Below are 18,321 nucleotides of genomic sequence, written 5' to 3' on the forward strand. Positions count from 1 at the left end.
AGGAAACATCCAACAATAATGAGTATAATCATCAACTAGCACGAGATAAAATTTATAACCAGAAATGCTCGAAATTGGAGAGGTCCAGACATCACAGTGAACAAGTTCAAAAGGTGCAGATGTACTAGAAACCGAACTAGCAAATGGCAGCCTAGCGTGTTTGCCTAGCTGACAGGCATGACAAAGGCGGAGAGCTGCTTTATTACACTGGATAGCTGATAGCTTATTTAGAGTAGTGACGACGGCAGATGCAGGATGACCAAGGCGGAAGTGCCACAGCTCCGGGGAGACGACGGCGACATGGCATGCGATGTGGGATGGTGTAGAGGTCCCCGTTGCTATTGCACCGAAGGAGGACCGTCTTGGTCTGTAGATCCTTAACAGAAAAACCAGAGGCGTCAAACTCAATTGAACAGTTATTGTCGCGAGTAAGTTGTCGAACAGATAACAGATTACGAGTGAGTTGGGGAGCGACAAGAACATTATCAAGATGAAAGGGACGATCAGCTATTTGAATAAGAGAAGTGCCACGACTAAGAATAGGAATGGATTGACCGTTGCCGACCGTAATGGAGGACGGTGGCGACGAGAGATGGGAAAGTAAAATACCGTCGTTGGAGGACATGTGAGATGTCGCTCCGCTGTCCATGACCCAGGGTGCAGACCCACCCTGAACCGCCATTTGGTTGAGAGCGGCGATCAGGCTGGTCAGATCCCAGCTGGCTGGAGGACCGCCGGCAATGGAGAACTGTGGCGGCGCGAAGGCGGTGTGTGCCTGTGGAGGAGGCACAGGTGGCGGACCCCACTGCTGCTGCTGCTAAGGTGGCCACTGGACGGCCAAAGGGTTGTAGCAAACCCAAGGGCCGGCCGGCTGAGGAGCCTGACGGCCGCCAGAGCCGCCGCCTTGCCCGCTGAAGCCACCACCGTGCTGCTGGTTGCGCCCGCCACCGCCACTGCCACCGCTGCCGTTGCTGCCACGCCCACCCTTGCCCTTGCCACCCTTGCCCTTGCCACCGCCCCCACGATTGGTGGGTGCAGAGGAGGTGGACCGGCAGGACGGTGAAGTGCAGGAGGAGGTGGTGGAGGCGGCAAGAGCTGAAGCCGATGCCTCTTTGCCCTCGGTGCCAAGGCGGAGCTCCTTGACGCGGAGCATGTTGGTGGCAGACTTGAAGTTGGGAAGTGGCGATGAGTTGGCAATGATGTCGGCGGTGTTGGCAAAACGGGAGTTGAGGCCGCGCAGAAGATTGAGCACGAGCTGTGCGGGGGAGATGGTGTGGCCGACCTCCCGAAGTGCATCAGCGGTGCGCTTCATCTGCTGGGCGTAGGCGTCAATGGAGAGGTCGCCCTGGGACAGGTTGTGGAACTCTTGCTCGAGGACGACGGCGCGGGACTACTTGTTTGCCTGGAACAGGGCCTCGATGGAGACGTACAGAGCGCGCGCGTCCTGATCGGGCTCCATAGCGAGGTCGAGGACGGCGTCGTCGACGGAGCCGTACATCCAGCCGCGGATGCAGGCGTCAGGCTGAGACCACAGGGGGTCAGCCGGGCGCGCGGCCGCCGTGCCGTCGATGTGGTAGAGAAGCCCGTACTTGCCGCAGAGGGCGGTGAAGAACGCCTTCCACTTGGAGTAGTTCGGGCGCTCGAGGCTGAGCGCGATGGGGACGTGCTGCTTCACGTTGACGGAGGCGTAGGCGACGAAGAAGGGAGCAGCGAGATAGTCCCCCATGGTGCCGGACGACTGGGAGGAACTCGACGACGACGTCATGAGCGCGGCTACAGGGCGGCGGCGCGATCCGCGCGGCGGCCTAGAGCGGCAAACGCGCGCGCGGGGCAGGGGCGGCGGCGCGAGTACGCGCGCGGCCTGGGCTGGCGGCGGCGCGAGTGCACGCGCGGCCGGGCTGGTGCGGTGGCGCACGTCCTCACGGAGGACGCACGGGCAGAGGAGGCTCGAGAGCGGAAGGAAAAGATCGTAATTAGGGCTAATACCATGTAGAATAACACCGCACACCCTAATCAGGGGGGGTGACCTTCATTATATAACCTAATAGGCTAGGGTTACAATATACAAGGCCAATGGGCCGTACACCCAATATGGGCTGTTACTATTATATTCTAACACGCATCCATAGACCCCATTGAAGATTTACAAGATTATGAATACCAACCCTCCGAGCTCGCTCGGCATACTTTTTTTCCCAGGCAACAAGGTGGATACCTCCGTTAATCTCCCTTTTAAAAAAAAGAATCTTGTCAATAGCCAGAGTAACCACATAGGGACACCAATTGCGATCAGTGAGTAGACAGGGAGGGTGGTGGGGAAAACCTGAACCAATAGACCAGGGTGCTCATACTTGCTATGTCTGTTCAATCTGCTATACCCATCACCTCTTTCCTAAATCTCATTTACGCCTTGTTTAATGTGGCACTTACATTTGTTCAAATGAGAGTCTAGACTAGAGGATACTTAAAGCGTTCTGCTGAAGATTGTCTGAAGGTCCTCACAACATCATTACAGGTTTAGCTGACTTGTTCACAAAGATCTACTTGGATCTTACTGATTTGTGTATGATTCTTTCGGTTTCCATGAGGACACTGCATGGATTATCCTCCCCTTCCATCCTTGTAGCAGCCATCTGCTATCTTCGTCGATGACAAAGTCTTCATGATAATGCTTGTTTTTTTCATCTATTGATCTCTTCAGGATTGCTTTATTAACAGGAAGTTGCTTGAACCCAGCCTTGAGACATCTCACTTGCCACTGTTTGTAAGTCTCTGGCCTCTCAATCCTTTCTGCACCCTCACACGCTACAACGTTAAGTGCACTTGCCCCAAGCAGATCCCTTTCTATCTGTATCCTATCTTCGTCACTCTGGAGAGCAGTTGCATCGAGCATGTCAAACAGCGCAGAATAATGGAACAAAACCTCTCTGAATCGTGGCAGGAAGTACATGCCATTCGCAATGCCAAGAATGAGAACCTCTGGGTTGATCCTCTTCATGGTACACAGTACCCTATCTCTTGCACTATCTATGTCTTCTGTCTCATCACCAAGATATTTTGTTCTGTACATGCAGTTGACTATAAGCACCTCATCATTGTCAATACTGAGATTCTCGATGCAGATATCTTCCCATTGTGAGGCAATCCCTTGGTACTCAAAAGGCACATTGAACAATTTCTGCATACTCAGCGAAGCGTTTTCCTGTCGCCTCAATTATTGCACAGGGGCGAAAACCTGGCTGAGGTACATCTATTCCTGTGATACGAAGCTTTGGGGGGCCACCTTCTTGCTTCGCAAAGCGCTGGATTAATGATGGCCACTGAAAGCCGAGTGTGATGCCAAAATCAATGATATGCACCTTTGGTCGCCTGTTCAATAGGTCAGCAATTGTTTGGTTGGAGAAGTAGTATGCCACCCTAGCAAAAGGGCACACTGCATTGAAAAGGCGGGTGGGCCTTTAACATGTCTGTGGCCCTTGTTCGTTTCTCCATCAGTTTCTGATACATTTGACTCCCTGTCCCGGCCAAGCGTGCCTCAAGACCAATTGCAAAGTAAAGTGCCAGCCTCTGAGAGCCATCTCCATATGGTGAATCGTGATGCCTTATCTTCTTCAGTAGCTCACTGGCAAATGGAAGGTTGTTTACTACTATTGCTTGTGCACACTGCATGAGATGAGCCCTGAGGTCAATCCCCTCCTCTTTCTTCTTGCCTCGTGACTTCATCTGCCCTTGGCCATATCCTTTTCTCCGAACATTCTGTGAACTGCTGTTTGCTTCTTTTGCCTTAATTTCTCTAAGATGAGCAACATCAAATGGAACTGCCAATCACAGAGCAGAACACTGTCAAACATTTCATCCCGGGTTGTTTCACTTACCGAGATGGCCAAATGCTTACTGTTCCTTGCTTCCAAAAACTCCAAGTCCACATGTGGATGACTCTGTATTTTGCTTACATGCTTGCCCTTTTGTCCAATTGTTGCCTTTATCATTTGATTGGAATCAGGAAGGCCATTACTGTCCAGATCAACCAATTTCACAATACTGGGGACAAACTTATTTGCTTCCTCAGCACCTCTCTCAAATTGCAAAGACAAATGGTCACATTCAGAAGCCCAGTCATTGGCTACCAGGTGCATACCTTGTGGCCCAAGAATATCAGTGAAAAAACTACCACTGCATGCCTGTTCACTATAATTGTCTTGGGGACAATCTACTTGGGTATCTCTACTGATCATTGTCTCCTTAGGTGAAGATGGATATGCTTGTCCAAGAATATCATAAAATGGCTTCTCCATGGCCTGAAGTGCATCATGTCGTTGGTATATGCTGGCCTTCTCATCAGTGCCCTCCTCCATTAACAGTCGGTTTATGTAGTCAAGAGTCGTATTTGAGTTTATCTCGTAATACTCAGGACTTTCCATTGTGCTAGAGCTCCACTAGATCTAGCTGTTCTTGAAAAGTTTATGATCTACAAAAGATAGACCCCACCTTTCACTTTTGTTTCTTGGCCATGCGTTGAGGGATTTGCCTTCCAAAACATGGTTGCCGAAAATGTATTATCACAACTAAGATATCCTGTTTATTAGCTGCAGAGAAAAAAAGGATAAAAGTGGTCAGCATGCTGCTAGTTCTTCTGTCAACAGAACAGTGAAAGTCCTGCTCACTCATTAGCTAGCTTGAAACTTTGTGCCTCACAGCTTTTGTCCTCTTCTCAAATTTGTGTCGTCCCTACTTCTAATATACAATGCCATGTTTTTTTTATTTGTGCCCCTTAAGAAGTTGATTGAAGGGCGGGCCTGGTGCAAGCGGTAGAGTCTTACCGCCTGTGACCGAAAGGTTCCTGGCTCGAGTCGCGGTCTCCTCGCATTGCACAGGCGAGGGTAAGGCTTGCCACTGACGCCTTTCCCCAGACCCCGCATAGAGCGGGAGCTCTCTGCACTGGGTATGCCCTTAAGAAGTTGATTAATTTTTTTCTCGAACACGCAAGAGAGTTGCTCATCATTTCGTTAAGAGAGAGAGAAAAATAGTACAAAGGAGGGAGAAGAATCCCCCTCCCCAAGGGAAAAAAAACTAGACCAGAGCAACTAGCCTTCGACAACTGACAAGACCTGTGACTATGGGACACAAGGCCAAAGAAACTAGTCTAGTACAGGCAAAGCGACAAAAAGCACCAACAAAAACTTAGCAAAAATCAAACCACAATAAGCGACCCAGATAAAAACTATAAATTTGGTTATCATGAAATTCCTCTTGCGCAACAATCCCAGAAGTAATCCCAAAGTTCACCGGCAGGTGGCAGCTACATGTTGTTTGCAAGACCAACTAATCAGGAAAAGGAAAACTTCATCTTTTGCATGAAACGTACAATAATTCTTCTAAAAGTTGTAGTGATCTTGTTTTATCCGCATAATGTAGTGCTTGTAATTGTAAAGTCATAGCTTTGGCAAGCATAAGCTTGGAACTCTGGAAAAGCATCTCCTGTTGAGAAAAAATGTTGATGCGTCAAAATTTAGCGGATGAAATTTGAAGTTGCGTAGGAATATAAAGTTCAAACAGACTGTACTCGAAAAAGATGCAATTATAAATAGCACTTCTGCTTAGTCGATTGATGTGAATAGCAGAAAATTACCTAATGAAGAACCTGATTAGCTTTCTTCAATCTCTCTTAGCCCTAGTGGATGGTGAAGGAAGGTTAAAACCCATGAAATGAACTTGCTTTACAGACATGGAGAGTATTGGTTGTTGTCTGGTGCTTAAGAAAGAGGCTGGGATGTCTTGTCGTGATGCTGATGATTGGTGCTGCTTTTGGACTTTACTTCTTGTCATCTTTTTCTCAACATGTTTCTGTGGATGGGTTACATTTCTTGTAAGCATCTTCTTGGCTTTCTGATTTATTAAAAATATGATTGTGGCATGAAGCTAACAGAGTTTTCCATATGTCTTGTAGATACATTTCCTCTGTCACAAACTAGGCAACATTGTTATTCAGCCAGAATGGGCTATTTGTTTTTAAAATTTTTGCCCAGATGCCTCGGAACAATCATACTTTCAACAATCAATCACTGCATAATAACATCAATAAATTCAGTAGGAGCCTCAGGAAAACAATATAGAATCCCAAATCATACTGGTAGTACAATATAAGCAAGAAGGAAATTCACAAACGACTAAAAACTTGCTGGAAATTCTGAAAATTTGAATACAATTTTCTTTTTTTTAGAAGTATTTCAAATTAATATTGATTCTAGATTCTTTTATTTAAAAAGGTTCATGACTGTGCTCTTGTTTTCTTCCAACCCGAAACTAGAAGTCATTTTAGGACCACATTAGTCAACGTTTTGTTCGACCATCAGTTTACAATGAATTATACAAACTGACAACAAACTACTGATCCTACAGATTCACCATGAAGAAAAGATTATATTACGAGTAAATAGACCAGCTCCCCTAGGCTTATTCTCCATGATTCACATTTTTGGTTCACATTCATTTACTCCTGAACACACATAACAAATAGAATCTGATCCAGCATATGTTGTTTCATTGGGCAGTCAGAGGCAACTCAGGCAATAGATGTCAGGAGGTACTCAAATATCTCTAGTTGTAGATTGTTGAGGAATGGGTCAGGGGTGAGGAGGATTCTTCTATGGGATGTGTCGATCCAGGATACTGCAGTACACCTCAATGCATGACCGGAGCAGCTCAAATACCTTGGCCCAGCCTGACGAGTAAGTTGCAGGGAACGGCGCTCCTGCGCGGCATTCTGTCGGTCGAACACCCGCCGCGCGAGGCCTGGTTCCCGCCACGACGAACGGAGATGGTGCCGCCCTCGCCTCCCCGCGCAGCCGCGCAGGAAGCCGCCCGCAAGTGTCGGCGAGTAGGGTAAGGAAGGGATCGGAGGAGGCCGCGGCGGCCTTGAGGATGACCAACTAAGATCCGGAGCGTTGGGACGTCGGTGAGGAGCCCTTGGGCGGCGGACATGGTGGAGAATGCGGTTGCGGATGCGGCGGGTGGCACAGGCTGGCAACTTTGAGCTCCGGTAGCGGTGGGGACTGGGGAATGTCGAGCAGGGCGCGGGCGGCAGGTGCGAGAAGAAGAGAGGCCGAGAGGGTGAAAAGCTGGATCCCTGTCCCTGAAGCCGGAGGCCCATCAGTTTCATCCCGGTACGGGCCACGGTGGATGTCGTTTGACCGATTATGGGCTTAAGCCCAACTAACTTTGAGGTTCGTTGTGCGGAAGAAGCCTGTGGGCCCAACTCACTCCATTTCTAAATCGAAAGTGTTATATAGTTTTTTTGAGGCGTATGAATTTTGTTTATAACAATTAGATATAACAAGTTATGTCCAGATATATAATGAAAGTTATATATATCTATAAAAGCTAAACCAATTTATAATCGATGTGGGCGTTCGATTCACGGCCGGACGTCGGACGCTACGTGGTCCCGTGTTGTTCACGTGTTATACCCATCACACAAATACCTCATACTCCCGTTAGGTGCCCACTTAAACTTATTCTCTCTGATTCCATCTTATATCTCTCTCTTCCGTCTCTCCATTCAAAGCAACAGGGAGAGGGAGGATGTCATGAAGCTTGTGCATCTCCTCCCCGTCTCAAACTCACGCAGCCACCCGCCTTGCACGAGTCATGGCCATACCCCACCCACTCTCTGCGCGCAGCTTGTAACACCTCTGGTGTTATGAGCTTGCTTAGCACCAAGATTTAGACCTAAGAGTATGTACCGAAATGATTTTCTCGAATTTTAAAATTTAACTTATATTTAAAAGTGTCAATTTTGATGAATTATATTAAACAACGGGTTAATTAGTTCCTAGATATTTTGTTTCTACGAGTTAGTATGACGTATGTCCTAGTGCTTAAAAATATCTGATAGCAAATAAAAGGGCGAATGACTTGTTTATTTGATTAAGCATGAAAAATAAATTTTATAAACAAAAATACGATATGGCTGGTATATAGTACTTAAGTAAAATTTGGAGCATGATTTTTGTTGCATTTAAAATATCGAGTAACAAACTTTAGTGTTTTAGCCGTGTTTGAAAATATATATAGTCGGCTTGGAAAATGAATATTAAGAGCTAAAATGATATATAATGTGGGTAGAAAAATTATACCATCAGCAAGGTAAGAACATCATGAGTGTGTTAGTATGTTTGTTTCGAGTATTGCTATGATGTTTGTTAGTTTCAAAATTAGTTTGAAAAGGAACGAAAATAGAAAACCCGTTCGTAGTTTGTGTCGATAAATAATAATCAATTTGAAAAGTGATTTTTATAGAGCGACAATAATATAGAACGCGTTGGGGATGTGTCGCTAGCGCTCTGTCTATGAACCGGCAACTGTAGCGAACGATCTCGGTCGCTCACCTCAGCTATCTCGCCTCGCTCACTCTCGGCCGTTCGTTCCATCTACCCGAGCTGCCAAAGCCACCAGCGCATTGAGCAAATATGCATGCATCATTAGTAGCACTTAGCGGGAGCACCCTATCGATAGCATGCCATCATAGTATGGGCAAGCATCAGTTGCTGCCATCCCCGCTAAGCGCCACCGTCCGACTGTCAGTTCCGTCGCTTCACCCTACAACACCATCAATGCCTCTTGTCTTGCCTCTGTTGCCTGCCTTGCTTGTCTCTGTTGCTGCCTCTATTTATCTGCCTCTGCATTATCTCTACGCTGCCCCTGCGTTCGTGCTCAAGTGGAGGCCGAATCCTCGCGCTGCTTTTCTCTTCCTACCACGCACTCGTCCTCCTCATCCTTGCCCTCGCTCCCTCCAGCAAGAGGTGCTGTCGTCGGGTCCTGCAGTCGCACTATAGCCGCCCGTGGCTGCGCCATGGTCAGGCTTGACGCCATGCACCCCAAGTATGTACTACGCCGTATACTTTTTGTAGCTCCCTATAATTTTATTAGTTGCTCTCTATAATTTTTGTAGCTCTAGAATAATTATTTTGCTAAATAGATAATAATGCCCTATTTCGAATAAAGATCAAATCAATAGAATGGGATAAATAAAAACTTGGAATTTTATAACTAAAACACTTGTTGAGAAATGACACCTTTCTCGATGATGTTGATACGTAGACGTTAGTCGTTAGAACTAGCTCGTTAACTTGAAAGGCGTAAATCGTATTTTACGAGTCACGGTTGTAGTTGATTAATTATGTCTTTGTATTGCATTGCATTGCATTGCATATCATAATAGGGACATCGATGGATCGCAAAGTCATCGGGAGTTGATGGAGAAATTGTACTTTTGGAGATCGTGTCGCCATGATGGAAAGCTAACTTCTGATTAAATCTTACCCAGACGAGCCCTGGTGCATAACCCCTACTTTTCTACACTTTCAATTATATTTGTGCATTAAGTTTTAAGGAGTTGAATGCAACCAACTTGCATATATATATATATATATATATATATATATATATATATATATATATATATATATATATATCTTATCCTATGAGTCTTACTAGTATGATAGGATCATGTAGATTGCTATGCTCTAGGACTCCGATAGAAGTCGAGTGATTGCCTATCACTCGCGAGAGATAGAAAATATATTACTGTACTATTATCACTTGAAATATATAAAATGATGGAAAGGAAAAATAGAGACCGGACAGGGATATGGTTTGGGTATTGGTGGGTGTAAGAAGTTGTGTCCTACGGCCAACGGGGCATAGCTTGGTTACAATGTTTTCCCTATCTATGTCGGTTAAGGATCGGCTGTTGCAATGGACGCTAGGCAAGTCACAAACTTGTTATCCCGAGCACATACTTGGGTATGGGTGTAGGAAAGACTTGTTACTCTCTTGTCATGGATTCTGGCTCTTTTTGACCGACTGTCAGGGTGGTTTTTGGATGGAGGCCCTTGCACCGCACTAAGTTCGGGACTTAGGGGCGAGAGCTTAGAGTCCTAGTTTGGACAGGGACCTGGACCCCATGACAGGAGGGTGGTGGGTTGGTCCTGCTTGTGCTTGGCGAACAAGCGGGGTGTGTGTTTTTGGGGTACCCAGCTGGGGGCATTGATTCGCGAATCGCCGGCATTCTAGTATGACTTGTCTAAACTCTAGCACCGTAGTAAGAACTGGAAGATGAAAGATAGGAAATGGAAATCTAATTGCTTACAACCTGCTTAAAAGTAGCACATGTGCTTACATAGAATGGTTAGTTAATGAACTAATGCGACTGCTAATAAAAATCGAATATAAGGACACACGCTTAGTAATACTTCATGCAGATGCAATAAACCCACAAGCCAGATAGTCTTACATATTCTTAGAGTCTTTTCTTTTCTTCTATTGGGTAAGTCTTGTTGAGTACAATTGACTACTCAGGGTTTTATTTTCCCCCTATTGCAGGTGACAGGTGGAGGCTAGAGCTGACCCTTGTGTGTGGATTCCTCCTGGTGGTCTTAGAGGGGATTCCTTTACGCTGCGATCATAGTTTTTATTTATAACTCTCACTAAAGGTTTTTATAAATGAAAGTTTTATAATCTATTGATGTAGTTTATATATCAATGCTTCATTATGTCATGGATAAATTGTTATTTCCGCTGTAACTATGTTCACATGTTTATATTCCACTGTTCAATTAATTTGTTCATAACTCTGATAATATGATTACATTCCGCTATTATAACAATAAATATTATACTTTGATGTTGTATTAAAAGTGATGTAAGAAATGGTTAAAAATAATGTAAGCTTTATTCTCTTATTTGTGATCCTAATGGAAAAATATAGATTTTTGGGTTCTCCCTTGGGGTGTGCCCGACGAAACTGCGTAATTTGGTGTTCTCCCTTGAGTACTTAGTGTCTAATGAAAGATAAGTACTCCTAGGAGGCATTAGATTAGGCGGTTCTGCCATATGTGGTATCAGAACATAAATAAGGAAATAAAGCTTCAAAAACCTTTTCTAAAATAAAATTTGACAATAAATTCTTTTCAAAAGAATAGGACACTGCATGTGAAGTTATATAAGTAGCCCTATTACTATGGTTATGTATCTAGGATAAATGACACTCTGCTGACTTAGGTAGGCTTAATCAATTTTCTACAGGTACACTGACCTCGAGCATAGTCCGATAGTACGGACTAGCTACAGGGCAAGAACGATGTGCCAAAAATCTAATAACGGTTGCCATATATGTTGGCAATAGTGGAAGAACGTTTAGGACATGCATTCATGCATATCTTGTTTGTGCATTGTAGTGCATGTATTGCTTGCGGATACGTCATCCATAGGTGTCACACGTGTCGTATTTTGCACGATTGACTCGTTCTTGTTCAGAGTTATTTCTGCATTGTGGCTTCATGCTCCGCGTTCGCTTGTAGTTCACGACTGTCGTGACCCACGTCTCTGCGTACCCTTTTCTGCACTCTTATTGGACCCTTGGCCTATAGTCATACTAGTCAGTAATGGCCTCGGACATCGCTTGCCTCAAACGCGTGGAATTTTGGTTGATTCATTCATAGCGATCCCGTGCTGGAACCTTGGTGGACCGCGCCAGGACCACTGACCACTCTACCTTTATAAGCAGAGCCTGGCTTTGCCATTGGTACCACCACTCGACGCACTTTAGCTGGTCTAGCTTTTCTTTTGAGTAAGCTTTTTGCTCAGTCCTTCCTCACAACCACCGCTAGGGATGGCAGGAGCTTGGGTTAGTAGTTACTGCCTGAACATTGAGGGTTTTCCTAGAATCCTGCATGCTACCCTCAAAAGCTTAGAGTCAAAGATCGTCCCGGGTATGAGGGCAATGAGTATGAGAAGCATGGCATCGAGCGGTGTGAGGTTACCGTCTACATTAGGAAGAGTGAAGAGTTCCTTGACCTCACTGAAGCCTAGAATGTGACCGCAACCGGGTTTCGCTTCGTCGACACCTACCAGGTTGTGGCCCACAAAGCCTTATGGTACCTTTGCTAGATCTATGAAGAACCCATTGCCCGTACCCCCATGAGGTTTTTTCCACCTTTGGACAAGAATCGGTGGGCATAGAGGGCTTGTATGGAGGCTTTACAAGGGCAGAATGCCCAAGAAGATAGTCCTACTATGGTGCACTTGACCGCATACCTGCTTGCTCTAGATGAGCAGTATGATCAACAAGCCTTAGAGTTGTGGACGTACCTCTGGCATGCCAGGGAAGACAAGATCTTCTCCATGATGCTCCAGGTGTAGCTTGCTGAAGCGCATGCTAGTGTGACAGCTGTAGAGAGTCAGGAGACTGCCATGTTGGAAGCTCTGAAGGAGGCTGAAGATCGGTATGTCCATCAGTTGGGTGAGGCCTATCTTGTCACCAAGGCCAAGCGGAGGATGCTGGCTGCTGAAAGGCAGGATTCCTCGATCTTGGAGGGAATCCCTGTCCACCCGCCAGAAAGAAGGAGAACTGGTGTTGCAGTGTCGCCAGCACCTCCACCCTCAGAAGTGTTAGAAGTAGAACCCTTGATTCCTCTCACTCAGCCATTGCCAAGAGAGGAGATAGATCCATAGCCAGGGTGGTAGAAGAATCCGTCGAGCCCAGGAATAAAGATGGGTGGTCCGATAGAGTAAATTAGTCGCCTTGGGATGGTGTACCATAGTTGATAGTGCTTTTCATCACTGTTCTCTAGTATTGTACTCTTGCTGTTGTTTTTTGTTCGTAGTTGTTGAGATCGACCGATCGAAGGGAAGGTGAATGATGTGTCATGAAGGGGAGAGTGGATGCATGTATGTTGTACCCGTATAAGACTGTTGGAGTGTGCATTTTGTTTATTTTGCTATGTTCATTGCGTCCATCTGCCCCATGTCTTAGTAGACATGCTTACGGTTTTCGAGGATGATGCTAAGAGGGTTACAAGTGAAGTTACCATTTAGATATCAGTAGACCAGCCATGATTGGATAACATAGGGCACTATATCGACTAATTGTGGATGTCCTAGCAGAACACTTGAATCTCTTTAAATCAAATCCGCCATTAGATTTGAATTCCTTGTCCCGTGTTGTGAAGGGAACCCTTGTTGTTTAAATCTTCCCTTGTAATACTCCTCTGATTCTATGGTCTATGACCCCACTATCTTCATGGCGTATAAGTTGGCAGTAGTTGCCTGGTTAATAGCTTATGGTGCCACGATTAAATCGAGGGCCCCTGTGGCACAACTGTCATATGGAGACGCTGCTCAGCACGCGTTGGTATCGAGGTTGTTGACCAAGTACCTTTACCAAGTTACACCGCCATACCGCTTTTGCTATAAAATATTCTCCTTGGAAATGTTTAGGTGTTCCAATGGGAAATCCACAACGAGTTGATAAAATAGTGTTCTCTCAAGGTAAGCGAGAGGAGGTGGTTTTGGAGGAAGAATGTGTGACATGGTCTTAGTCTACATGAAAGACGGATGTGGTCAAGGAAGGGAAAGAAAAAGAAGACTGGTAAGGAAAGTTAGCCATGGGTAGTCGAGAGTGATTGGAAGAGCCTGAGTGGACGTCCTATCCCAAGTCCTATGTCTAGCTTGACCATGCTACGCATGCTGGGTTATTTTGCGGCGTGCCCGATGAGTGCTGTCTGTGTTGGGCCCATTAACACCCCATTTTCACATGGCCATGACATCGTGCCGCACTCGCCGTCTTCATGCACTGTGCATTTCTCCTTTTCCCAGCATCCGGTCGGCTCTCGACCCCCATGCCTCATCCCTGTACTAGACCCCCCTCCTTTCCCCTCCCTTCTTTCTTCTTTTGGGGACACGACCACCCTCACGCCTTCCTCATCGAGTGAACCCTCTTATCTCCCCTCCTTTATTTCCCCTCCACTTGCTCGCATAGGGAGCGCATCATGGCCGAGTTTATCCCCACAGCATGAACCGTCTGTGCATCCCATCCACACCGCCTCCCCTTTTGGTGTGTTGTGTCCCACCTCTGTTCACCACTATAAGATACCCTTGGTCCTTCCTCTTCTTCTTCATCCCTATTTCTCTCGCATTTGGAGTAGAGCTACGAGATCCAGTCATGAGTTGTGGAGCTAGGTTCGTCAGTCTAAGGTGATGCTGTAATCTGAAAGGAAGAAGGGTCTAGTTTTCGAAGAAGTTCAATTCTACCATTGGTTAGTTTGATCTTTGGGTTCATGATGTTTGACTTCTCAGTCTCCTGTTTTTTGATCTGCTGGTCTTACGCCATGTTTTGGATAATCATTATGTTGTCATTTCTCCATTGCCCTCGTCTATCCCGACTTCTTGATTAGGCCTTGGTTGTATTAGGTTGCTCTTAACCATGTATCTCTAAATCCCCGTGTGGTTTAGTACTCGAGGTTGTGTAATCTTTCGTGTAATCTCTGATCTATGAAATATAATCATGTTTTCCCCTCTTCTAGTTCTTGCTTCGAATCTCGAGACGAGATTCTTTTTAGGGGGGTTGGTTGTAACACCTCTCGTGTTACGAGCTTGCTTAGCACTGAGATTTAGACCTAAGAGGATGTACCAAAATGATTTTCTCAGATTTTAAAATTTAACTTATATTTAAAAGTGTCAATTTTGGCAAATTATATTGAACAATGGGTTAATTAGTTCCAAGATGTTTTGTTTCTATGAGTTAGTATGACGTATGGACTAGTGCTTAAAAATGTCTCATAGCAAATAAAAGGGCGAATGGCTTGTTTATTTGATTAAGCATGAAAAATAAATTTTATAAACAAAAATACGATACGACCGGTATATAGTACTTAAGTAAAATTCAGAGCATGATTTTTGTTGCATTTAAAATATCGAGTAACAAACTTTATTGCTTTAGCCATGTTTGAAAATATATATAGTCGGCTTGGAAAATGAATATTGAGAGCTAAAATGATATATAATGTGGGTAGAAAAATTATGCCATCGGCAAGGTAAGAATGTCATGATTGTGTTAGTATGTTTGTTTCGAGTATTGCTGTGATGTTTGTTAGTTTCAAAATTAGTTTGAAAAGGAACAAAAATAGAAAACATGTTCGTAGTTTGTGTCGATAAATAATAGTCAATTTGAAAAGTGTTTTTTATAGAGCGACAATAATATAGAACACGTTGCGGACGTGTTGTTGGCGCTCTGTCCATGAATCGACAACTGTAGCAAACGATCTCGACCGCTCACCTCAACTACCTCGGCTCGCTCACTCTCGGCCATTCGTTCCATCTACCCGAGCTACCGAAGCCACTAGAGCATTGAGCAAATATGCATGCATCATTAGCAGCTCATAGTACTAGCAACGCTCAGCAGGAGCACCCTGTCGGTAGCACGCCATTGCAGTATGGGCAAGCCTCAGTTGCTGCCGTCCCCGCTAAGCGCCACCGTCCGACTGCCAGTTCTATCGCTTCACCCTGCAGCACCATCAATGCCTCTTGTCTTGCCTCTATTGCTTGCCTTGCTTGTCTGTACTTCTGCTGCTGCCTCTGTTTGTCTACCTCTGCATTATCTCTGCGCTGCCCCTGCGTTCGTGCTCAAGTGGAGGGTGAATCCTCATGCCGCTTTTCTCTTCCTACCACGCACTCATTCTCCTCATCCTTGCCCTCGCTCCCTCCAGCAAGAGGCGCCATCGTCGGGTCCTACAATCGCACTGTAGTCGGCCATGGACGCGCCATGGTTAGGCCTAATGCCACGTGCCCCAAGTCTGCACTACGCCGTGGCCATCCTGAGCTGCGTTTCTCTCTACCCTCAGCGTGCTCTCCTATGCTGGGCCGCCATCATCGAGCATGCGCACCCCTAAGGCCCCACGCTAGAGCTACAGACCTCTATGCTACCCCATCCACGCCGGTGCAATCCTACTGCTGATGCTCGCCGCGGGTGCCCCATCGACCACGCCGGTTGTATGGTTGCCACCCACGCGTGTGAGCAGAGCCGCCGTTGCCCCACGCGCCATCCTGCCATCCTCGCCTAGCCGGCACTGCCCTGGTAGGCATGCTTGCCACATCAGCCCATGTGGGCAGACTACCGGGGGCTGGCTCAGGTCTTGCCGCGGCCAGCCCGAGGCCGCGTGGGTTCTCGTGCAGCTCGCCATTAGGTTTTCGCCACTGCCGTGCCTTCCCTGGCCCCACAACATCATTGCCACCGGCACCGGCCGGTGCCTCTGCTCCGTGCTCTGCTTTTGCGGAGAGAGAGTAGGTGAGAATATTGAAATAGAGAATTTTTAGGGTTCTCGACGCAATAATTGTGAGTCATATGAACAGTAGTGTACCAAATAGATTAAAGCATGGGGGCATTTTTGCAAAATCACTAGACCGGTTTAGGGCAGGCCTCGCATGGCTGCTCATGTCCACGCGCTGGGTCGGTCTATGGCCGCCGCTCCTAGGCTGCCCGCGTTGTTGCCGCGCGCCTTGCAGGTCTGCTTGCGTCCGCGTGCTGGGCCGGTCAGTCGTCGTCGTCCACGTGCTAGGCCGACCTAGTGTCGCCCATGCCTGGGCCGCGCGCTGTGCGCCTACGGGCTAAGCCAGCTCACCGATCGTGGGCCGATTTGGTGGCCGCTGACCCTTTAAGTTTCTAAGCAATTGTTAATTTAGTTTCAGAAATAAACTTATAAAATCAATATAAATTTGTGTAGTTGTCAAAAAATTATGAAACCAGTTTTGTTGAGTTTCTAAAATCATGGTCTATCTGTTAGGATATTTCGTTCGCATAGGTTCCATATGTTTTTAGGGTTTCTCTAATTATTTTAATATGTTTAATATTGTTAAAATGTAAACTTGTGGGAATTTTTGTGAGAAAATGGTGATAGTGTTGACTCTAAAATTTTTACAGTAAATTACTAATATTATTAGTTGCTCCCTGTAACTTTTGTAGCTCTAGAATAATTAGTTTGCTAGATAGATAATAATGCCCTATTTCGAATAAAGATCAAATCAATAGAATGGGATAAATAAAAACTTGGAATTTTATAACTAAAACACTTGTTGGGAAATAACACCTTTCTCGATGATGTTGATACATAGACGTTAGTCGTTAGAACTAGCTTGATAACTTGAAAGGCGTAAATCATATTTTATGAGTCACGGTTGTAGTTGATTAATTACGTCTTTGCATTGCATCACATTGCATATCATAATAGGGACGTCGATGGATCGCAAAGTCATCGGGAGTTGATGGAGAAATGGTACTTTTGGAGATCGTGTCGCCATGATGGAAAGCTAACTTTTGGTTAAATCTTACCTAGATAAGCCCCGGTGCATAACCCCTACTTTTCTGCACTTTCAATTATATTTGTGCATTAAGTTTTAAGGAGTTGAATGCAACCAACTTGCATATATATATATATATATATCTTATCCTATGAGTCTTACTAGTATGACAGGATCATGTAGATTGCTATGCTCTAGGACTCCAGTAGAAGTCGAGTGATTGTATATCACTCGTGAGAGATAGAAAATATATTGTTGTACTATTATCACTTGGAATATATAAAATGATGGAAAGGAAAAATGGAGACCGGGCAGGGATATGGTTTGGGTATTGGTGGGTGTAAGAAGTTGTGTCCTGCGGCCAATAGGGCATAGCTTGGTTACATTGTTTTCCCTGTCTGTGTCGGTTAAGGACCGACCATTGCAATGGACGTTAGGCAAGTCACAAACTTGTTATCCCGAGCACATACTTGGGTATGGGCGCAAGAAAGACTTGTTACTCTCTTGTCATGGGTTTTGGCTCTTTTTAGACCGACTATCAGAGTGGTTTTTTGGTGGAGGCCCTTGCACCGCACTAAGTCCAAGACTCAGGGGCGAGAGCTTAGAGTCCCAATTTGGATGGGAACCTAGACCCCATGACAGGAGGGTGGTGGGTTGGTCCTGCTTGTGCTTGGTGAACAAGCGGGGTGTGTGTTTTCGAGTACCTAGCTAGGGGCATTGATTCGCGAATCGTCGGCATTCTAGTACGACTTGTCTAAACTCTAGCACCGTAGTAAGAACCGAAAGATAAAAGATGGAAAAAGGAAATCTAATTGCTTACAACCTGCTTGAAAGTAGCAAATGTGCTTACATAGAATGGTTAGTTAATGAACTAATGCGACTGCTAATAAAAATCAAATATAAGGACACACGCTTAGTTATACTTCCTGCAGATGAAATAAACCCACAAGCCAGATAGTCTTGCATATCCTTAGAGTCTTTTCTTTCCTTCTATCAGGTAAGTCTTGCTGAGTATAATTGAGTACTCAGGGTTTTATTTTTCCCCTATTGCAGGTGATAGGTGGAGGCTAGAGCTGATCCTTGTGTGTGGATTCCTCCTGGTAGGCTCAGAGAGGATTCCTTTACGCTGTGATCGTAGTTTTTATTTATAACTCTCACTAAAGGTTTTTATAAATGAAAGTTTTATAA

The 18,321-nt window shown here is 45.6% G+C and overlaps 2 protein-coding genes and 1 pseudogene across 2 annotated transcripts; all 3 read right to left on the reverse strand.

The window, feature by feature from the left end:
* Positions 1–817: 817 nt before the first annotated feature.
* Positions 818–1,312, reverse strand: LOC136536236 (uncharacterized). Its single transcript, XM_066528600.1, has one exon. It carries the CDS (start codon positions 1,310–1,312, stop codon positions 818–820), a length of 495 nt encoding a protein of 164 aa, XP_066384697.1.
* A 78-nt stretch (positions 1,313–1,390) lies between these two features.
* Positions 1,391–1,765, reverse strand: LOC136536237 (uncharacterized). The gene has a single exon (XM_066528601.1). The coding sequence runs from the start codon at positions 1,763–1,765 to the stop codon at positions 1,391–1,393; it is 375 nt and encodes a 124-aa protein (XP_066384698.1).
* A 497-nt stretch (positions 1,766–2,262) lies between these two features.
* Positions 2,263–7,050, reverse strand: LOC136538256 (scarecrow-like protein 9; annotated as a pseudogene).
* Between the last annotated feature and the right edge of the window lie 11,271 nt (positions 7,051–18,321).

This window comes from Miscanthus floridulus, chromosome 2, assembly GCF_019320115.1.
Source record: "Miscanthus floridulus cultivar M001 chromosome 2, ASM1932011v1, whole genome shotgun sequence".
Lineage (NCBI taxonomy): Eukaryota > Viridiplantae > Streptophyta > Magnoliopsida > Poales > Poaceae > Miscanthus > Miscanthus floridulus.